General features: G+C 35.2%; 1 protein-coding gene across 8 annotated transcripts in view; it reads left to right on the top strand.

Annotated features, from left to right (window-relative positions):
* Positions 1–24,743, top strand: part of Bre1 (E3 ubiquitin-protein ligase Bre1) — a 385,362-nt gene that overhangs the window by 153,284 nt on the left and 207,335 nt on the right. For 7 of the 8 annotated variants that reach the window (XM_090413492.1, XM_090413495.1, XM_090413499.1 and 4 more), the window contains 3 exons: positions 6,293–6,466; positions 11,679–11,814; positions 20,283–20,404. In XM_090413492.1, coding sequence (XP_090269618.1) covers positions 6,293–6,466; positions 11,679–11,814; positions 20,283–20,404 — 432 coding nt within the window. The remainder of the gene's footprint in view (positions 1–6,292; positions 6,467–11,678; positions 11,815–20,282; positions 20,405–24,743) is intronic. The other variant, XM_090413497.1, reaches the window with a different exon arrangement.

The raw sequence follows: 24,743 nt of genomic DNA on the forward strand, positions 1-24,743 counted from the left end.
ATTATTATTTACAATTATCTTGGCCTTTCTTTTTTCTTCTATTATGTTTAGAATTTCTTGGGTTATCTACTGATTGTTTATTTTGGATTTGTTACCTAGAATATCCTTTGCAATTGATAACACTGTTTCTTTTCCTTCTTCCCAGTATTTTCCAATCTTCTGAGAGATGGTGGGTTTTAATCTCAGGTGCATCTGTCCTAAAAATTGACTTCTGATTGAACTGTCTTTTATTTTTGATAGATTGAATCTTTCTTCTTTTCTGGTATTATTTTTCCTGTTAAATTTTATTTTCACTTTGGCAGTTAATATTTCATAGTCAGTGCCAAAATCGAAACTTCTTAATATTCGAATATTATATACTGATCTTTTCCATTGTTTGTTTATGATGATGTAATCTATGCAGTTCTTTATATTACCATCTGGGGATGTCCACATATCTTTATTATTAGGACGTTGAAAAAACATTGTTTGCAATCATTAGGTCATTTGCTTTACAGAAGCGCAGTAATTGTTCTCCTCTGTTGTTAACCTCTCCGTAGCATTAAAATCTTCCATCACTATCATGAGTTCTCTGTTTTTTGATCTATCTGTTTCCTGTTGTTGTTCCTCATAGAAATTTTCTATTTCTTCCTCTAGATGGTTACTTTCTGGTGCATATATTTGGATCATTTTAATTATTTGACCTCTTTCTTTTGTTTGAAATTTGACTGTGATTATTCTGGGAGACACTAGTTTTATTTCAATTACTGAGTGTATAAGTTTCTTCTCAATTAATAATGCAACTCCTTCTCTGTGTATGTTATCTTTTCTTCCTAAGATGTATAATCTTCCTTCTGGTAAATCCATAAACACTTGGTTAGACTATAATAAATTTAGTTTAATCCTTTATCCAAGTGTGAGCAAACAAAGTTTGCACCTGAAAGGATTAAACAAAATGTATTATAGTCAGGACTGGTATAAGTTAATACAACACCGGGCAACTTGTTGCAAAGGTGAGCAAGCTAACATCACTCCTATCTCAGTATCTCCCATAATGCAAAACACATCTCCTTGCGGATATGTATAATGTTATGCATTAAGGGAAGTTAAGGGAAGAGCCACTACCCAGACTAGTTTCGACCTTTATTGAGGTCTCTTCAGTGGGAGCCAGGCCTAAGTGGAGATACCAGGCAGAAGCATTAGCAAGGTCATCTCTACCTATAGGAGTTGCCAAAAGGTGTTGTACTACCTTACCCCAGTCCTGAAGTTACTTTCAGGTGCAAACTTTGTTTGCTCACACTTGGATAAAGGATTAAACTAAATTTATTATATTGAAAGTTTATTTTTCACTTGGTTAGAGTATAATAAATTTAGTTTAATCCTTTATCCAAGTGTGAACAAACAAAGTTTGCGCCTGAAAGTATCTTCAGGACTGGGGTAAGGTGGTACAACACCAGGGCACTCCTTGCAAAGGTGGAGCAAGCTACCAACATTCCTATCTCAGTATCTCCCATAATGCAAAACACATCTCCTTGCAGATATGTCTAATGTTATGCATTAAGGGAAGGGCCATAACCCAGACTAGTTTCGACCTTTATTGAGGTCTCTTCAGTGGGAGCCAGCTCCAAGTGGAGATACCAGGCAGAAGCATTAGCAGGTCATCTCTACCTATAGGAGTTGCCAAACGGTGTGCCACCCTTTTTTAATAAATTACTCTGGATTTAGAGAAAAATGTTGAAAGTTTATTTTTCACTTGGTTAGAGTATAACTAAATTTATTATAAATTTATTATAGTCTAACCAAGTGAAAAATAAACTTTCAACATCTTTCTCTAAATCCAGAGTAATTTAATAAAAAAAAAAGGTGGCACACTGTTTGGCCACGCCTATAGGTAGAGATGACCTTGCTAATGCTTCTGCCTGGTATCTCCACTTGGGCCGGGCTCCCACTGAAGAGACCCCAATAATGGTCGAAACTAGTCTGGGTAGTGGCCCTTCCCTTAATGCATAACATTATACATATCTGCAAGGAGATGTGTTTTGCATTATGGGAGATACTGAGATAGGAATGATGTTAGCTTGCTCCACCTTTGCAACGAGTTGTCCAGTGTTGTACTACCTTACCCCAGTCCTGAAGTTACTTTCAGGTGCAAACTTTGTTTGCTCACACTTGGATAAAGGATTAAACTAAATTTATCATAAATCTTTCTCTGCACCAGTTGTCTCTCTGATAGACCTAAAATATTCCATTTCAGTCTTTTTAAATTTTCCTGGACTAATTGTAATTTTTCAGGTTGGTATAATGATCTTATGTTGAGAATGGCTACGTACTTCACGTCTTTTGCTGATCACATCGCTGATTTCTCACCTACCCTATGTGGTCTTCGAGTAGGCGCGTTGGCTGTCCCACACACACACAGTAACATTTTCTGTTTGTAGATTTTCTCTGGTTCATGAAAGTTACTGGCATAATAATGTAGCCAGCTTGCTACATCCTTTGGTCCACGGTTCTTTATTCAGAGCAACCCGTTTGGGTTTCCGCCACCCCGCCACCCGGGAGATGCGCCTGGTAGGAGTGTGGTCTCTCCTAGGGGGATGGAACATCTATATGTATAAAAAGAAATGAATATGTATTTTTTATTTATTTTTATTTATATAAATTGATCTATCTATATTTATTTATTGGCTATTCAGGATTAATTTATGAATTATGATAGTAAAAAAAAGAATGATGCAAAAATAGTATTTTCTTTATTTATTGCTACTGTTAGCAAGGAAAAAGAATATTGATAATTTAAATTGATTGAAATAAAAAATGAAAAATAAAAGTTTTATTTTGGAGAATATATAAACAATGTGTTTTGTCATGGATTTTTAAAAAATAAATGTTTTTTTTTTTGTTTTTTTTTCACACAGATCATTATTTTCTGAGAGTGAAATTTTTTTGCTCTGAACAGAATAATTTCTGCTTGTCTGGATTAAATCCTCAAAGTTGGATATCCTAAAAGCTAAACATTAATTGTTTCAGCAGGATGAAATATATTTACAAAAGAATATTTCACTCCATTCCAGAATAATTGTCTGAGGAACAAAAAGGATTTGTCCTTCGGATATTTATTGCTGCCTCTGGCAGCAACTGAACTACCAGATCTGTTGTACCTATATACGATACTAATATGTACTATAGGTTGATCAACCAACCTCTCATGTATTGGCGCAACATTTAAAAAAAATAAATAAAAATATTCCATCCTGTTAGTTGTACCCAACCCACATGCTCCATCCTGAAGTCTAGACTGAAAGACAGGTCCACCCCTTCACAAAATTCTCATTGCTATCATGTTCATTGATATCCATATCAATATCACATTTTCATACCCTAACTGAACTTTCTTACTGTTCCTCTCATGATGAACTAGCTTCCCTGATTCTCTAAATTAGGTCTCACCCTGGTAAATAATTTCTCCAGGCTCCTGATTCCAAATCGGTATTCAAGAGCAGGCCATTCCTCTTATACAAGTCTTCCACCATCATATCATTTGCTATCATAGCCCTCCTGTTTAACCCAGTACTATCATATTTTAGTAATAAATTAACAGTTTTCATTCTCTCTCACTCTTCTTTCCCACTTTTTCCATCTACCCTTTCATATTCTTTCTTATACTGTATTTATCGCTACTTTAATTATTTCTTCCTTACAAAAAAAACTACCATTTCAGTTGTGTTCATCACACCCTTATTTTCACTCCAGATTATCTGCCAACTTATCTACTATTCCTAGCATACCCTAAGAGAATTCAAAGAAAAAATATAAGCGCTAAGCTTGTGTGTAAAAAGCAACTAAATTAAAGTCATGGGAAGATTTTGGTAAGAATATAGAAGATAAATATCAGGCAGGTGGCAAAATGTTCTAGAGGTTTTCTTTAAAAAGATCAGAAACGAAGAGGTAGAGATCGTTGCCTTCATGATTGTTTTGATGCTAGTAAAACCTGGCTATCAGTCAGATTTAGTAACTAGAATCGAGTGTAAAGGGTATAGTATTTTTAAGAAGGATAGGAGGGGGTTACTACTAATAATATCAGATGACTTGTGTCCATTTAGAGTAGAAAGTTATGAAAGTAATGAGTTTGAACCTATATGGTGTGAAGTTGAGGCTAACTTCACACCTGAGAACACTGGATGTAGCCAGTGTTCTTACCCAAGCAACCTGTCAAAATAAAAATTCAAAGCTCTGCAAGAAATGAAAAACAGCAGTAAACTTAATAATTACTAAAGCGCATAAGTGAAATGCCACTGTGGTTCTAAACCAAACTTTGACTACACAGGTAAGCTTGCCTCTTTTGGATACGTCTACCTACCTCCCTATAGAATATGAGCCCACCATTTCCCAAATCAGAACACTCCATAGGCTCCTTAAGAAAGTTACTTCTTCTCCTGTGGAAGTGACTAACAGACTAAAACCTTTTAACTTTAGACCCCCCACGGAATATATGCACTACCAAAAATCCATAACAGAATGTACCATTACACACAATTGTGGATGGCATTGATTCCCCAATATATACAAATTAGTCAGACATTTTTCCAGAGTGCTCACACAATATACTGGCAACTCATCTTCATACATAAAAAAAACTCAACTCACTTTAAAGCCAGTATAGAAAACCTCTCACTCCAACACACTGACATAATAGTCAGTTTTGTTGTCTCCTCCTTATTCACCAATGTCCCACTCAAAGATACCTTGGACCTCATCCAAGCCAAATTTCCTCCCAATATCTCAGCCCTATTTCAGTTCACCATGAACTTAGGCTATTTCATTGTTATATAAAAACCCTATATGACAGGGTTTTTATAATCCCATAATACAAAGAAAAATCCAGGATAACAGTTCAGATAATAATGCCCTAACTACTGAACTTAACCATATCCTTAACACCTTCTTAGCCAATGGCTACAACCCCAAAAAAATCTAAAAAATATTAAAACCAATTAACCATGACCCCCCCCCCCCCTTCATAACAGAGATTACTCTAAATCTATCACCATTCCTTATATCTGGGGAGGGGGGGGGTGTACATCTGAAAAACTAACAAAAATTCTAAGAAAATATGATCTCACAAATTGTTACAAACCACATAAGAAATTGGCATCTCTTATCTGCTCCACCAAAGACCAGCCATTTCCCCTAGACCTACCTGGAGTATACCAGGTCCCTTGCAGTTGCACACAGTCCTACTATGGCCAAACTGGCAGGACAGCCATTATCAGAATATCCAAACACAAGGATTACATCTGGTTTCACCATTAGCCACTCAGGATTTGCTGACCATGCACTGAACACCCACCACAGAATACGCTGGAAGACCACTCTATTACACTGCAGCAAGTACAAATATGAAAGATTATTCTTGGAATCAGCCTTGGCTCTGAAAAACTTCCCAAACCTCAACAAATTTTGGTGCATGAGACTGCCCTAAATTTGGGGCAGTCTCATGCACCAAACATCAGCCCAATGGCCAAGACAACCCAATTTAGCCCACTAGGAGGCACCTTTAGGACTCTAGTGCTGACTTCAAATGCCTTTCTTCAGCCTCATTTGCTTAGTGTTAGTGCCTGAGTGCACATATCATTGTTTTGTGATCCCTGAAGATGGCAATGTAACATTGCCAAAATCTAGGAAGGTATTAATTAAAGTTTTAATTAATATTCTAGTATATGGTCATTTCCTGAAAAATTAAAAGCTATGAATCAGTAACAATAGTAATTTATTGTACTAAGCAAATGCCACTACTGAGTTATTGTACCATATACTTCTGTAATGTGTATATGGTTTGTATAATATAGCCATTATTGTTTTCTGAACCAGATCAAAAGATAGATCAGAATCTGAAAAAAAATGGGGGGGGGGGGAATGTTTGTTCTTAAAAGATTTTATCTCATTTTTCTTATACTACATCAATTTAACTCTTAATGGGACTCATGCCAGAAATAGCAAGTAGAGCACTTGCCTAATGTACTAAATTAAAAAAATAAAATAAATAAAAATCACTGACAAAATTTCTTGATAAGATAATTTTGATATTTTGTTTCAAAAAATGTGGTCATTTTATTTCTTTTATCTTGCATAAAAACTAAAGAATTTTGTGCAGATAAATCACTAAACCTCATTTTTTAATCTTCATTAATTTATAATTGATAAAAAGAATTTTCAACCATGTCAACTTTTAAAACTCTGAATTAATGATATTTCATAATTGTTTGCATTACTAAAGTGTATCATTTGTAATTGGTTGAGTGAAAATTTATTTCAGATCCAGTGTCTCCCAGAAAGTGTAGTAATAGAAACAACAGAATACAAGTGCCTTCAATCCCAGTTTTCTGTATTGTACAATGAGAGTATGCAGCTTAAGACTCAACTTGAAGAAGCCCGCAATTTGTTAGCTAATAGCAAAAATGCACATTTGCGTCATATTGAACAGATGGAGGTAACTTAGATACTTATGAATATTATTATTTTACATCTCCATGGTGTCCAGAGACTCATCGCGGGAGATCCAAATTAACCATTATACACAACAAATCTTATCATACCTCTCCTTGAATCCATTCATCATCAGGGAACTTGCAAACAATTCTGGCAATTCACTCCACTCACTCACCATTCTCCATGCAAAAAATCTGGTCCGCATACCCCTACTAACTACACTGTTATGCAACTTCCACAGGTGGTCCTTAGTTCTCCATTTGTCATATACTGAAAATTTCACTTGCATCAATTTTATAAAATGCCTTTAATATCTTAACAGTTTTTATCATATCACTGCCTATCAGCTAAACTTTGTAACCCACAAACCTTCAACCTAAACTCATATGGAGTATTCCAGAGAAACCCAATGACCAAATCTGTGCAGAATAGTCAGGATGTGGCCGAATCATAGCCTTATAAAGAAGGATAATAACTTCCCTATCTTTACTTGTTAGCATGTTTTTCGGCATCCAAATAATCCTTTGAGCTATTTTACCAACTTTTGCGATATGCCGTCTGAACTTTAACTCTTTGTCCACCATTATCCCCAAGTCCCTAGCTTCATCAATTTTCTGCAATCCAGTACCATCAATATGATATACCATATGGAACCTTTTCAACCCAAAGTGCATAATCTTGCATTTTGCAACATTAAATTGACAATTACTATCCTTTGTCCACAATACCAATTTATTTAAATCATACTGCAGAATATTTACATCACCTTCATCAATTATTGCTTTCTCCAGTTTTGCATCATCAGCAAAAAACTGAATATTCCCTCTTAAATCTTTCCCTATGTCATTGATATACAAATTAAAGGAGTACATAACCTTGCATTTTGCAACATTAAATTGATAATCATTATCCTTTGCCTACAATACCAATTTATTTAAATCATCCTTATGAATGTGTACCTATTTGTTAATAAGATGCTTAAAAATACATATACATAAATGTTCTAAAAGAATAAACTATTATCATTAAGGTCACTATTCAGAATTATCAATCTACTGTGTATTTTTAATAATATCCACTTACAAAAAGAATTGTTCTCTGTAGAATTGGTAATTTTTCAGGAATTATTGTGACAATATTGGTATATTGTCACAATATACCAGTATTGTCGATGCATATCATTATTGTCACAGTAATGATATGCATTCTTGAAATATGACAATTCTGATAGTTGAAAGACCTATCTTCATTATACTACTCTAATTCTTCTCTTGTGCAAAATAAGAGGTCCAGGATTGGTCTCCTCCAGTTTAATCACCTAGCATCTGTGGAAGTAAGTTGATCCTCTAATGACTAAATCCTGTCCTTAGAACCAAAACAAGAAGGAACAGCATTTAGTCAAATGATATATAGGAGAGAGGTGCTTCTGTGGTTGTTGGTAAACAATTCTGTAGTTGAGTGAGAGACCCAAGAATTAGTTTCTCGTATATTGGGAAGTTTCATATAGCTATGTTTATTGAGTTTGCTTGTTGTTCAAGATCTGCTGTTGATTCAAAAAAAAAAAAAAAGTCACATTTGTACTTCAGTGAAACATTTTTTTTTTTTTCATTTGATTCTGTGCAATATCCATGGCATGTTCTGTACACCCAACTGCCCATACTTATAGTCACTCAGTTCTTATGTAGCATTTTTTATGTTCTTCCAGATGTACATTAGCAGATCTTGTGGCTTGTCCTTAATTTAAAAAAAAGCTGCAAATACAAAGAAATACCCAGAACTAAGGTGGGAAGTTGATCCTGGGGGTGGGGGGATGAATGAGGGAAGCCAGCTTGCTATGGCGTTTTGAAAGCAATTCAGAGATTATATTTCTTTATCAGCTGTTTTTTTATGAGATATCCCAGATATAAGGATCATTACTGTAATTTGTATATGCTGAGAAGTCTATGAAATGGAAGAAGTGTTTTCTTAATTCTGTTAAAATTGTAGCCACTAAATGAAATATAATGAATATGGTCAAGTTCAGCTGTGAGGGAAGCCTAGTCAGAATAGGTTGATGGTCTTCACTAGTTTTTATATAATATCATATTGTTGGGAGGGTGAGTGATCAGAAAGTTTATGAAGTTTTCTGTTACCTGTGAAAGAAAGTATACAAGGTAAGTTGCAAAGTTTCCAGCCTGACATACAAAACTCGTGCCAATTTTAAAACAGCATGTGTGGCAGATAGTACCATCTAGAGGTACTATCTGCCACATCAATTTCAGCACTCTCTACTTGCGTTATTCAGTTGGAGGCACTTGTTTGACTAACACGTGGCATGCTAAGTGGTTGTAATGTTAAAAATTGAGTACCGTGCTGTGATAAAATTTTTTACCAAAGAAGGGCTTTCTCCGTGTGTTATCAAATAGTGATTGGATTGTTTATGGAGAAGCTTGTCCTTCATATTCCACTGTGAAGGAATGGGCTAAACAGTTTCGCCTAGAAAGAGAGAGCATCGAAGATGATCCTCATGATGGTCAGCCTGTGGAAGTGATGACTGAGGAAAATGTCTCTTGTTGAGGAAGAACTGCTCAAAGAACTCTCAGCAGGGTTGAGGCTTTTTATAACTATTGTCTTTCTCATCATTCATGAGAAGCTTCACTTCAATTCAGAAGGAGCATCATGTGACTTGTTCCTGCTAGTTTTTAGAGCTTTGCCAAGGGAATCAGAGACAAGTGCTGGAATCCATTATCGCCAAGGATAAAACCATGGTTCTTTATTATGATCCTCTTTCCAAATGGAAATCCATGAGAAATGCAGACCAGACAAAGCACTGCCGAGAAAACACAAGGTCACTCAGTCCACCAAGAAAATCATGGCAACAATCTTTTGGGATTGCTGGGGAATTCTCTTGATTGACTTCAAGGAAAGGAAATAACACTGTGAATGCAGAATATTATGCTTCACTCTTGCACAAACTGTGCGATGCCATAAAGGAGAAGAGATGAGGAATGCCAAGTCATTGTGTTTGCTTGCTTCACAACAATGCTCCAGTCCATACAGCTATTGTTGCAAAGGCTGAGTGAAGGACTGTGGCTTCCAGGAGATTGAACACTCTGTGACTACTACCTCTTCTCGAAACTGAAGAAAGACCTTCAAGGAAGAAGATATGCAGTTTTAGGCAATTTTGCAGACAGAAGGACAGATTGTTTTTTCAAGGACATAGAAATGTTAATTGAAAGATGTGAATAGTGTTTGTTAAAGTAAAGGGAGAATATGTTGAAAAGTGACACAGTTGTTTTCTTTCTATCATCTCTAAGAGTTAGGCTGGAAACTTATGGAACCACCTTTGTATTATTAGAAAAATGTAATTAAAGTGTTTAGAAAGACTATGCTGCAGTTTTTTTTTCTGTAGTAAATTTGGATTCTCGGGTTGCTGGCTCTTGAGATATAAAAGACGGCTTACAAGTTTGAAATGTGGTGAGATAGAGAACACATCATCAGTGTATATCTTGGCCAGGCAGATTAAGAATGGCAGAATGGCATTCTTAATCTGCATTAAGAATGGCAGAGTCAAGAGCACATTTTTCAAGGTGTTCCATGTAAAAATTGGCTGGGAGCAGAGGAGGTGCAAGGAGAGCTCTACCTTCAGTTTATATATTTTGTGTTTTTAAGTGAATCATAGATGGCATTATAACAATCAGTGATGATGTGTGTGTGGGGGGGGGGCATTTGTACTTAATCAGTCTTATACCAATCAGATAATTTGGCTGCTGATTACAGTAACATTAATTTGTCAAAATAACCTAAGACTTGGTCTTTCTGCTCTCTGAAGACCATATCTATGATACAGTTGATTCTCTTTATAGTAAACATGTAAGCACCAAAGTAGTAGCGAATCATATAAAGTGAATAATTTGCTATAGTGAATTTCCATTAGCATAATTTATATTCCATATTGATAAATATTCTATCAATATATTTTTAAAACAATAACTTTAAACTTGAAGAAAAAATATTTATAATATTTACTTCTTATTACAACAATTATTATAATAGACAAAAAATTATAAAAGTTAATTAAAACCATGCAAAATAAATCAGTATTAACTTCCTCCAATTTAATTCACTAACCAACTGGCTGATACTAATAAAACATTAGTACTTCAAAGAGCAAATAAACAGGATACAAAATACTTGATTCTTTCAAGCTCTGTTTGGATCTTTTGCACTTCTTTAGAGTAAATTTATTTCCCTGACTGTTCCAGGATAATATTTTTTTTCATGGCATCACAAAATTATGACTTCCAGAATTTAGAGGAGTCTATTGTTAATGTTGTTTTCAAGTGTGACTTCTTCCAGAAAAATTTTAGTTTACCAAAATACAAAATTTGTTTTTATCCTCTGCACAAGGAATTCAATGCTGAAATGAACTTTGACATTTAAAAATAAGAAACTTGCCTCTTTACAAGGACTTGATAAGATCTCACGTGGAATATTTATTGCATGTACGTCTGGACTCCTGGTTTCTGTGGTGATTCTGATACAGTGGAGAGAGAGTGCAAAGGAGAGTGTTAAAAATGATATCAGGATTGTGGAATCCTGATTATGAAGACAGATTGAGAATTTGTAGGCTGCTGACTAGCAAACAGGAGAAAGAGGGGTAATATGATTGAGAGTTACAAACTTCTAAAAAGGTTGTAACTCCATAATACTGAAATTCTTATACAGAATTTCAGTATTATGGAGGTTGGGGAAAGAACATGATGGCATCTTTGGAAGTTGAGAATGAATACTGTCAAGAAGGACAGATTTTTCTCTCATAGAGTGGTGTGTGATTGGAATGGATTGCCGTTGGATGTTCTGTGTGCAAGTAGTGTGAATGAATTGAAGAGCAGGTATGACAGCTGGTGCAAAAAGTATGGCCTCCCTTGATGAGTTCCTGACTCCCTGGAGGTGCGGTCCCTCTTAATAATAATAATAGTTGTTAACAATGGAATATTTAAAATTAGAAAAATTTGTTCTCTTAATTTATTATTGAAGATTTTATTAAGGTATAAAAGAGTGAAGAAATTGACACTAGATGTGTTCTCTTCCTAATCTTGTACTGAGTGTTATCATACAGCAGCCCTTCATAAATTGAGGGATAATCACAAAAAGCAAAGTATATGAACACAAACAGTAATTTAGTTATTCCAGAAACTGAAAACTTAACTGTTTAATTTATGGTGTTATAGAGTGAAGAATTATCAATGCAGAAGAAGCTGAGAACGGAGGTAATTCAATTGGAAGATGCTTTAACTCAAGTTCGGAAGGAGTATGAAATGTTACGGATAGAATTTGAGCAGAACTTAGCAGCTAGTGAGCAGACAGGCAGGTGTTTTTTTTTTATATACATTCCTTATGAAATAGATTCTTTATGTTTGAAAAATAAAAGGTGAAAGGAAACAGGCTGTTAAATTGTAATTTGATCTAAAGTAATGTACCAGTTTGTAAGGTTTGAACAAGATATGATGATGATACTGCATAATTAATTCTTGTATATAAGCTTATATGTTGGTAATACATGACTATTAAATTGTTTCAGGAAATTACAAAGTATACTGGAATATTAATTAAAAGAAACTTTAATAACTTCTTCCTATATTTTGGCAATGTCACATCGCCATCTTCATGGGAACATAAAACTATGACACGTGCACATAGGCACTACAAAGAGCAAATGAGGCAGACGAGAGAAAACTAATGTTCCTAGAGTCCTAAGGGTTCCCCCTAGTGGACTATATTGGGTTGTCTTGGCTGTTGGGCTGAAGTTCTCATGATGCAAGCTTCCCAAATTTGGGACAGTCTCATGCACCCAAATTTGTTGATTTGGAAAGTTTTTTAGAGCTGAGGCTGATTCCATGAAAAATCTTTCATATTTAAATTTGCTACGGTGTAGTAAAGTGGCTTTCTTCCAGCGTATTCTGTGGCAGGTATCCAGAGCATGGTCTGGTAAGCCAAGAGTGTGACTGTATTGGTGAAACGAGATGTAGTCTTTGTGTTCCGATATCCTGACATTTGCTGTCCTGCCTGTTTGGCCAGAGTAAGACAGTTTACAGCTGCAAGGGACCTGGTATACTCCAAGTAGGTCTAGGGGAAGTGGCTGGTCTTTGGTGGAGTGGATAAGGGATGCCAATTTCTTATATGGTTTGTAAAAAGAAGTCAGGTCATATTTTTTTAAGATTTTGGTTAACTTTTCAGAGGTGCCCCAGACATAGGGAATGGTGATGGATTTAGTGTAGTCTTTGTTATGAGGGGGGGGGGGGGGGACTGGTTTTAATATTTTTTAGAGGTTGTAGCCATTGGCCAAGAACGTGTTAAGGATGTGTTAGGGCATTGTCATCTGAACAGATTAATTTTGCTCTGTTATATAGGGTTTTTTCCAAAAATCCATGTTAATCTGTTATTTGTCATTTCTCCAATATTATCAAACTGTACATTTCAGTCTTTTGAGGCATTACTCCTAAACAGTTTAATGGACCATCAATTATGTTTTGCTCATACTGTTCAGCCTGTTTAAATCATTCTGCAAGCTCTTTACATAATCTTACTAATGTCTATAATCCTATTACCTTACCCAAGTTTGCATGTTCAGCAAATAACTGAATATTTCTCTTCAAATTATTTCCTATATCCTTTTAAAAATGTACAAATTAAACAGCAGTAGTCTAAGCACAGAGCCCTATGGCACACCACTAGTCACCTGGATTCTGCTCTTCCATATACTACTTTTTTAGTACTTGTCCACCATGTAGCCATTCCCTTTATCCAACTCAGCTGTCACTCTGTTGTAAAAAGTTAGTAGATTACTAAGGCATGATGGACCTTCACAAAACCATGCTCTCTCTCATAGAGTATCATATTCTTATCCACCCGTTCCTGAATTTTCTTTTTGACCAACTTTTCCAGCACTATTACCACCACCATTCCTGAGATACTAATTGGTCTGTAATTTGCTACCACAGACTTAGATTCTCCTTTATGCAAAGGAATTATTTTGCCCTCCTTCCACCCTCTTGGGACTTTGGTCAGAGCTTAGACTTAAACAGCCTAGTCAAAGGCATCACCAGTTTCCCTGCATATTCTCATAAAATGCAAGATGATATCTCATCCAATCCCACAGTTGTATTTGCATTCACATTCTGTAATATACTAAGTATCTCTAATTCTTCAACCTCTGTTCTCACATCAGTCCCTGTCATCTCTGTCATTTGTGTGATCATTTTGCAAGGGTATATCTTCACTTGGATGATATACCCTTGCAAAACGATCACTCAGTAGCTCGACAGTTTTGTTTGTCTCCATTACCTTTCTGCCATCTACGCTCATTAAAGTTATCATTCCATAGTCCTTATTTTTCTTACTTGTCAAGTAAGAAAAATAAGGCCAGATAATGAAAAACTCTGGGATTGCCTTTCATCTGCTTGGCTAATTTCTTCTAATAATCTTATTTTGCCTTCCTTACCATACTGGTCACCTTCCTACTTATATACCCTCCATAACATTTTCTTTGTTTACAGCTCATGCTTAATGATACTACTCATCCATCTAACTCTTACTATTTACCCTCCTGACCTTGGGTATACAGTGTGATCTTGCTTCCTCCAGATACCTACCCTTTGACTATCCCCCATGCACTGTGAACATCCTTCCATTGCAGATCGTTTATGCCATGGTACTGCTTCAAGCTGCCTCCTAAGTGTATCATAATCACCTATTTTGTAGTTCCATATATACCCTTTCTTAACTGGAATTTCCACATATTTTGCTATCTCCCAAGTCAAGCCAAGACCACATGATAATTTTCCCCAATTAGAGGCAATATAGCTACCATAGTTATGGACAGGTCTTCTGATCCTTTAACAAGATTTAACACTCTCATACCCTGAGTCCCCCTTGTTACATTCTGCTTCAAGTAATTATCTCGCAATAAGTGTGTAAATTCCATTTCTTTCCTGCCATGTGATCTTTCCTCCTTACAGTCTCTCTCTCCAAAGTCCCCCATAATTGCTAGACTTGCACTCATTGTACTAATTTGTTGATGCAAGTCTTACCCATCATCCTTGACAACCTTTGCCTATAGCAGCAACCACTTATCCTATGGGCCTCAGTCTCACCAGATTGACTCAAAAGAACAGCCATCTGTATGACTGACTCCTACTCTTTTTGGCTACTATCATTGGCAGTACCCCATCAGTGTCCTGTACACTCTATCCTCCCTGAAAATACTAAATCCATCACAGTTCATCCTTGTAACAACATCATATGCTGTTAGCCAAGTCCCACTAATGTCTATAATTTCATGAGGTTGCACTAACCAATGTCACATACTCCCCTCTCTTATTCTTGATACTTCTGGTATTAGTATATAGAAACTGCAGCATCCCTATAGGCCCCTGTTTATTTATAGGAGTTTTATTTATTTTATTCTCTTTATAGAGATGATCTCTGTTCAACAGTTATTTTTTTTATTTTGCAAGTGTACCTATATATTTATTTACTGCACAAAGGTTCACTCCGATTGATGTAATGACCTCCTTTTTTACTATTTCTTTCAGAATCCAAAAAAATCGCTCACTCAAGAGCAAAATAAACACATTTAATGAAACAAAAACAATATATATACACTTAAACAAATTTTACATAACTATAACTAACTACAGAATTAATTGGATCCAAGGCCTTTTTGGAAATAAACTTATACTTAAGAGTAGACTAAACACTTTGTTTGCACAATGACAAAATGTTCATAGCCAGTTTCTCTCTATGTCAAGGCCATTTTTCGAAGGTATATGACTTTATTCTTCATTTTCATAGGATCCTTTCTCATCACTCATGTAGCACACATTAATTCTTCCTGACTCAATTCTGTCTCCTTTTTAGTAGAAATAATAGTTAGAATCGGCATCCTTAAGACAGATGAAACTTTCTAATCAGAATTTTCTCAAACATTCCTTTAGAACGTACATAGCAACTTCTTCTTTTATTCACTAATGCTTATTGACAGTCTTAACTCTTCCACTTTAAAAAAAAACTCACAATTCTGCGATTCCCTTTTCGGAATCTACTACTAATCTTCCAATTAGCGTTTCCTCGAATATTCCTTTTAAAACATTATTAGCAATATATTCTTTTATTTATCAATACTTATTCCACTTTGAAACTTCATAGTTCTGCGATTCCTTTTTCGGAATATACTATTAATTTTCCTCCGACTGTCACATAAAAAAACTCAATTTCCTCTGAATCTGAATGTCTGCCGGCTTGTGTTCTTATTTCTTTCCGAACACTCTTGTTTACTCCCGTTACTTCAGTACCAAACGCTCTCCTTGTCAGCTGTCAATCACACATCAAACTTCTCAGCGAGCATGCGAACTCCTTGAAAGTGGCAAACGAAAAACTAAATGCAATGGCTGACACGGTGCTTCTGTTAGCGACAAGAGAATGTCTTCATAAAACACAACTTAATATTTTAAACTGCAATAAAATTGTTTAAAGTAACACAACTATTCAAATCCGGTAAGTACATCAATTTTTTAACTTGCTTTACATATCACTTTGACAAAATAATTTCAATAACAGGCACATCGCAAGTGCCGACAATGCATGTTATGAAACTAAAACTAATAAACAATACGTAAAAATATTCAGAATTTTAAATTATGATTATTTTGATACTTCTGGTATTAGTATATAGAAACTGCAGCATCCCTATAGGCCCCCATCCACCTTTACATCCTGAAATGACTATCCTATTCAATATGTTTGCTTAAGTGACTAGATTCTTCACTTATTGGTCATTCTCACATTCATTTGCTTCTTGGGTGGCTCTCTCTCTCTCTCCCCCTCATTCTATAGGTTCTCCATTCACAGTACATTTGATAATTTCATTGTTTCTGCCTATTTTCATTGTCTTTGTCTTGCTATTGCTGATCTTCATACCATATCTATTACAACAGTTATTTAATTTGGTCAGAGAATCTTGCGGACTTGTAGCGGATTTATTTAGAAGTATAACATCATCCGCATAAAGCAAAGAGCTGACATTAACATCTCCAAGTTTGATATCAGGTTTAATACCACTTTGCTTCATAATGTGATTCCTATAGATAATGAATAACAGAGGGGATAATGTACATCCTTGTCTGACACGAGATTTAACATTACACCATCTTCCTATACTTCCTTCAATTCTACTGCCGACTTACAACTCAAATAAAAACTAAGTATTGCTTGATATAATGCCCCATTGACACCATATAAGTGTTTTGAATAGCTTTTCTCTTTGCACCTTGTCATATGCATTTAACAGATCTACAAAACTTAAATACAGATCTCTGTTATATTCCCATGATTTCTCAACTATTTGTCATAAAGTGAAAATCTGATCCTGACATCCTCTTTCTGGCCTGAATCTGGCTTGTTCTCCATCAAGCTTTCCTTCCACAATCCTTCTCAGCCGTTTCTCAAGTATACTTGCATAAATCTTACCGGGAACACTCAGTAGAGAGAAATACCTCTGTAATTCTCACATCCAGTTATATTTCCTTTTTTGTATATGAGTGCTACGAGAGTTCTACCCTAATCATCTGGAATTTATCCCTCTGTCCAGGCTTTTAAACTATGCAGTGCAGCCACTGCAAGACTTCTGTACCTCCATACACGAGCATTTCTCCTCGAATATCATCTACTCCTTCTGCCTTTCCACATTTCAGGCTTTTGATGGCTTTTTCTACTTCAAGTATGGATATGTATTCCTGATTGCTTTCCTGTACAGTGTTTTTTACCACTGTTCTGTCCCTAATTGTTTCAATTAGCAATTTTTCAAAGTAATTACTCCATTCATCAAGGATATCTTTTCTCCAGTTTTCATGTAACCTTTATCATCTCTAATTCCTTTTACACACTTTTTCCTCTATTTCTAAGCTTTTTCAACAGCCTCCAGAATATTTTCTCACCTTCCTGATATTTATTTTCTATGTTCTTGCCAAAGTCTTCCCACCCATGACTATTGTTAGCTAGTTTTACACAGCGTTTAGCTTAATCACATTTGTCTCTGTATTCTCTAAGAGCACAAGCTGTCTTATTCGCCAGGAACTTTCAATACCACATGCTCTGGGTGAATCAATCAATGTTTTCTTCAGGATTTACCACTGAATCTCCAAGTTTTGGGGTTCCTGCACTCAAACTCTCATTTTTTCTTGAATAATGTTTGTGTATTTTAGTCTGCAGTTCACATCTGAGAGCTGCTCAACTTTTATTCTCTTTAAAACTTTCTTACATGTTCTTCTTTTCATATGAAATTCAATTTTATCCTGCTCAAGACTAAATGGTGATCACTTCCATTTCAAATTTACTGGTGTAGGACACTAGAGTGTCCTACACCAGTGGGAAAACATCACTATCAACAATAACATAGTCAGTGAGACTTTCTTATTCCTTGCCTCTTCTCTCCATGTGAATTTGTGCACATTTTTATCTTTGAACATGGTGTTAATAATAACCAGTCCATGTCCTGAGCAGAAATCCAACAGGTATTTGCCATTATTATTAGCTTTGCTCTTTTCTCCAAATTTTCCCAAAATATTTTTATATGTCTGAATCATTTCTTATTCTGCTATTTAGATCTCCAACAAAGACTAATTTTTCTTTTTTTTTTTCATTGTGTCAGTTGCTTTCTCTAAAGCCTCAAAAAATTCCTCCACTTATACCTTAGTAGAACCTTCTGTGGGATCATAGGCCAAATAAGTCTCATTTTTCAGTTCCCCCATTCTGATATTTGCCCACATCATTCTACTTCAGGGTAACTTCTTGAATAGCAGGTAATTGATATTGCCTGCTATTCAAGAAGATTAGCCTCATATTTAGTGTTGAGTACTATAACTACTCATTCTTTTCCCTGATTGTTATTGCCTGAATATAGCATTTTATATTTATTGCTTAGAAAGATCTCACTAGTTTGTCTTTTTTGTTTCAGCCACCCCTGTTATGTCAGTCTGGTGCTTATCCAATTCCTCAGTCAGCTCAATTTCCTTGCCATTCAGACTTCTTATGTTGATAGTACTGATCTTCAACTCTGGTGATGTTGAGTTAGGGTGTGTTTCAGGATTTGTTCCAGTAGTTGACTTTTTGCTGTTTGTCCTGGTTTCCTGACAAAAACAATGGGTGGGGGGGTTAACCGGACAACGCCCCAACCAGCATGAAATTCTATCATGTTGTATCATCATTTTATTTGTGGTTTAAGCCAATAAGAATACAATTTGGTCAGCTAAATCCCAAATTGCCAGCCCATCCTCATTCATTCAGTATCCAGTGGTTCCTAACAAGGTGTGCCACAAGAAGGTGAGGATTGGACATTAGGTCAAAAGCCCTGGTTGGTTCTCTGCATTTAACCCCCCACCCATTGTTTTTGTCAGGAAACCAAGACAAACAGCAAAAAGTCAACTTTAAAGGCTATGTGGAGGTCTTCTCTCAGTTATACAGCTTTGATCCTTAAGCACCATTTTCATGTATGTCATTTTCATATTCACTGTAGAATATTGTTCTATTATATAGGCTGCCATGTCTCCTCTCAGTTATACAGCTTTGATCCTTAAGCACCATTTTCGTGTATATCATTTTCATATTCACTGTAGAATATTGTTCTGTTATATAGGCTGCCATGACCTGCCATGTATAGCTGAGATCTGAATAGTGTAATTTTATATTGCATCAGTAACACTTTGAAGAGATTCAGGTTTAAACAAGATTTTTTATATTCCATGATCCAACTCAAAATCCATTAGTCAGTTGTCATTGGAAACAGTCTAATTTGTAAATCTGGTACCCGGTTTGGTAACTCATGGGGATTTTTACATTAGATAAGTCAGTCCATTGTAACAACACCCAACTGGAAGGACCAAACTCTCTCTCTCTCTCTCTCTTAGTATCTGCTCCCTACTTCGACCGTCCAGCATGGAATGCTATACTGGTATATCTGCGTTACTCCTGGAATAGTTCTCCAGATTATTAGAAGCTCTATGCCTCAACAAGTGGAAGATTCTAATGCATGATTAACCACATTAACTAACCTAGATTTTGGCCTTCCTCTGTTTTTTTCTGTTGTTCCAGTATTCAACACCTGTTTTGCTATCCTTTCCTCTCCAATTCTGTTTAAGTTGCTTTTCCTGGTTAGAATGTGCATTTAGAAAAACATGCCCTTAGTAATGCAGTTCTCAAACCTATCTAGCTAAGATACATCGATGGTGTGTTTTCCATTTGGCCACATGGCTAAGGTAAAAGAATCATTCCTTTTCTGCCTGGCTTTAGTATCTTCAACCAGATCCCACCTGACTGCAGTAACTATTCAGCTTGCACTTGTGCATATGAAAGAAAACCATTACGAAAAGTGTGTAATTTATACAGACTTATTGAGCTCTTTACAGGCTATCTCCTCTCCTATTGCCAGCCCGGTGGCCGAGTGATTAACGTATCCGCTCTCCAGCCAAGAGGCTGTGAGTTCAAATCCTGTCACAGGCATGGATGTTGCTACTAACCAATTACTACATGTCCTGTGCAGTATGACTTTTGATGTCATTGTGCCATAAAAATCAAATAAAAAAAATACTCTCCTATGTTTAATCCACATCTAGTGCTGTGTTGAGGTGTTACACCAACTGTGTTGAGGTGTTGTACAAAATGTTGTATTCTGTGTTGCCATTTTCATCTGGCTTACCTCTTATTGGAGAGATTTTATTTATTACTCTTTCCAGTTTTATTTAAAGCATTGATTTCTACTAATGATACTTTTTTTTTTTTAGGCCCAATTAATAGAGAAATGCGCCACCTTATAACTAGTCTTCAGAATCATAATCATCAGTTGAAAGGAGAGGCACAAAGGTATAAACGGAAACTGAAAGAAGCCAATAATGAGATGGTAAAAGTATGTGTGTGAATACTTTTAAAATTAGGATTTTTGTACATATAATGAAAACCACATTATATATATATATTACATACATACCTGCCAACTTTCCTAACTTCTGACATTCTCCGAAATTAAAAGTTTTCTGCTCTCCTCTTTTTCATAATTTCACAATCATTTTATTAAAATATTGAAATTATTACCAAGCTAAATTCTCAGTAAATTACAGTAAACCCCAAGTCATGGCATACCAAGTTTACCACAAGCTCATTGCAACATTTTGTTACTATCCATTAGTAGGTTGGAGTGAGAAAGCATTCAGGTCAATCATATATTTGACTGAATGCTCCCACCACTACTATTCATGTGTATTTCAGACATTCAGTACAGCTGAACAAGCTTAATCTATATATTATAAAATTTCAACGTCTGTTCAACAACACTTGACACTAGAGTTCATATCTCACCAGATGGCATAGAATGCTGAAGCAGTTATATGGTAGGTGTTAATTTAAAAATTGTTATGACAAAAGTATTGATAAGATTTGTAACAATAATTGGGTCCCAATTATAATAGTGTAAATCTTTTTTAAGATTTATGTGCTTATTTATGATTGGTCTACTTTGCTCTGAATAAATGGACAGTACTATCTGATTATTTAAAAATTTTCATGTATTTCATGTGACAAAATTTATAGAATTTTATTCAGAAACTAACATATTTTATCCAGTGTTACATGGATATCATCAAAGAGGCAAACCAGTAACTACATTCCAATATGAATCATAAGAATGAGTCATGAACATCTATATACTTGCTCGTGTCTTAGTTACACTATTACCAGTGGTAATAGTGTTAGATTCTGAATGAAGAGAAATTTAAATTATTAATATTCTCCTCAGAATCCAACATAATCCACCATGGCAAAGGCTACATTTGTAAATATTATTTAATGTAAATCAGTTGTTTATAATTTAATATTCATATAACTACCTTTAATTTTATCTAATATTTAATTATTTAATCAAGAATGTATGTATTAATAGTAGAAAAACTCTGTGATAAAATATTATTAAGCTATTTTATTTATTACTATGTTAATATTATAAGAATTTGTATTTGATAAATTAACTGCGTATTATTTGAAATGTAAATATTCCTTATTTATTCCTGTTTGTAAAGTTTAACGTTATGTAATAGCTCAATTTTATTATATTTTGTTTTGTTGTCATGGAAACGTATGTAAGTGAGCGAGCACGTTTTGGAACACCACGTGAGGTTTATTGAAAAGAGTTTTTAGAAAGAAATGACGTGAGCAATGTAGGGGGAAAAACAGATATATAAGCAACGAACGCTGGAATTATTAATTAATTAGGAGATTAGAGCATCATTAGAGATTTATTAGAGAGAGAATGATTGGCATTAGGTTGGAATCGGGCATTCGGCAATCACAGTGCAATAATAGCGAGTCGGCAAGTCACTCAAGCAACTAAATAAAGTCTACAAGTTGAGAAGCAGTTAGCTAATAAGTTTCTGAATAACAAATAAAGCAACGGAAGATAGCTGAGTGACTACTGAATGACTAGCGATATTTTAGTTGAGATTTATTTTCAGGGCCGACCTTTCAAGGACACACTGAAACGTGAAGCATGGTAAGAAGTAACTAGAGAATAAATAGAGGCAACAGGGTTGTGTTTAATGATAGCGGTGTTTAGAATTATAGTGCTCTAAAGAATTATTTGAATGCCGGAGGAATGAACATCTGTACATATAAAACCCCAAGTTAAAGAATTATTGTGTATTGCCCTAATTCAAGAGTAATCAGTAGTGCTTCATACAAGAACATCTGATTATATGTATTGTGCCCGTAAATTAATTCAGTTAATGCTAGAAGATTTATTTTAATGAGTGCTGTTTATTGTTAAAAGTGTTTGTGTGTATGTTGATGAAGGAAGAAAATTAACGGTAAGATTATTCCAACTTTAATATTTCTGTTCAGAGAAGTGTGTGAGTTTCATCTTAGAATTCCCTGATGTTAACAGTAACTATCGCGGAGAATTAAAAGAAGCGTAAAATTAAAAGTGTCTGTTTATGAAGAGGTATTACTGCAATTTTTATTGTATTTGGAACTTAAGGAACTATGAAAAGACTGTGATATAGAGATAACAGATTTATCTTGTCAGAGTTTGATTGTACTTATCGGAGAAGCTGAAGTGATTGTGATATCTTAATTACTGATTTGAAGTTAAGTGTAAAATTTATGATTTTAAAATTAAATGTTTGTTTTTGTTAATGAAAAGTTGTATTTTGCCTGAATCTCTTTTACTGCACCATTCATAAAATATTCGAACCAAAGCAGGAAAATTAAGTAAGTTAAATATACTCGGCCAGTATATATAATAACATCATATAAAAGAGGATAGTTGTGAGTTGGTTTTTCTTCAATTCTTGAACTAATTCAGATATAGAGTGGCGCAGTCTATAAATATAAATTTTCTCTATATTGAATTAGAAATCAACTAGCAACTTATAATTTTGTTTAAGAACATCATAGTGACTAACATGTCGGATCCAAAGTATAAATTAAGAAGTAGGATCCAATAATAGTATAACTAATAGTGATTAACACAATCAGAGTTTAAAGGAACTCTAAAGTTGTGTAGATTAAAAAAAAAATTACATATGTTAACTTTTATTACCAGTGGTAATAGTGTAACTAATAGTATAATAAATTTAGTTTAATTCTTTATCCAAGTGTAAGCAAACAAAGTTTGCACCGAAGTATCTTCAGGACTGAGACAACTGGTAAAGGTGGACCAAGCTCTCATCACTCCTTGTCTCAGTATCTCCCATAATGCAAAGCACATCTCCTTGCGAATATGTATAGTGCTATGCATTAAGGGAAGGGCAACTACCCAGACCGGTTTCGACCTTTATTTAATGCATAGCATTATACATGTCCGCAAGATGTGCTTTGCATTATGGGATACTGAGACAAGGAGTGATGTGAGCTAGGTCCACCTTTACCACAAGTTGCCTCAGTCCTGAAGATACTTCAGGTGCAAACTTTGTTTGCTTACACTTGGATAAAGGATTAAATTAAATTTATTATAGTCTAACCAAGTGGAAAAAACTTCCAACATCTTTCTCTAAATCCAGTGTAACTAATAGTTATTACACTATTAACAGTGTAATCACTATCAGTAGTTTTTAAAATTTTTTGAATAAAATTCTATATATATATATATATATATATATCGATCGTATTGTGGGGCGTATCATGGGACTGTGTTTGGAGAGCTCCAAAAGCTAAGTTGTTTAGTTTTAATAAAATAACATTATCAGTTTAAAAAAACTTGTGTTAAAATTAGACTGTATTGTAGAATTAATTAGTTTTAAGTTAATAGTTTTGTTATAAATATTGTTAATTTAGTCTGCTGCATGGTAAGTTACACCATGTAGCACATGGCACTGATGTGAAGCAGGACAATGGCATCCAAGGTGTTATTGCTAAAGAATTTAACCAAACAGACTTCATGCAGTGAAATATACTCATCACCTAAGCGATAGTGGTGAAAAAGTGTGCCGAAAATGCTATGCATCAAAAGCATGTCTCAGGTCCTGAGATTGAAATAGTGGATGAAACTCAGAATTCGCTTGGAAATGGGTGTGATGTAATAGACTTGAAAGAGAGCTTAAATGTGACATGATTGAGAGAGTAAAAGTGTTGTGTGAAAATTAATGATGTTAGTGAGACTATTAGAGCACAAAAGGGTAGGGTGAAAGAGATGATCATATTGTTTGGAACAAATGATTTTGAAGGAGAAAAGTGTGGCATGAGAGAGTACAATGAAGAATTACTAGAAGTAGCAAAAGGAGAGAGTGAGAGAGTTAAGATAGTCTGTTGCAGTGGTATGACAGTAGAGCTGAGAAGGAGAGCCATAATAGCTAATAACTCAATGCATAGATTAATAGGTTATGCAGGAGAAGTGGTGTTGGAGCCTGTCAAACTCTCTCTACATAGAGAGAGAGAGAGTTTGATGGGCGAAAGGACTCATACAAGAAGGATGGTTTGCATCTGAATGGATTTCGTGTTCAGAGACTGGAAAAAGTGTTCTTGATTGAAGTGAAAACAGTGCAGAATCAGGGAAACTAGAGCTTTTGGAGGGGGGGGGGGAAGCTGTTGAGTGAATATGCAGACATCTTTGAGGCAGTTGAGTGTAAGAATGTGTATAACATGCCTACGTTGGTACCACTGGTAAGCAACCAGAATGGGGTAATTAATATAAAGTATCAGGATAGAGTTGAGTCTAAGGGGCTTTTGTACTTTATGTACTAATGCCAGGAACATTCGGA

This window comes from Typopeltis vanoorti, chromosome 24, assembly GCF_054136105.1.
Source record: "Typopeltis vanoorti isolate ZY-2024b chromosome 24, IOZ_Tvanoo_1.0, whole genome shotgun sequence".
NCBI classification, from domain to species: domain Eukaryota; kingdom Metazoa; phylum Arthropoda; class Arachnida; order Uropygi; family Thelyphonidae; genus Typopeltis; species Typopeltis vanoorti.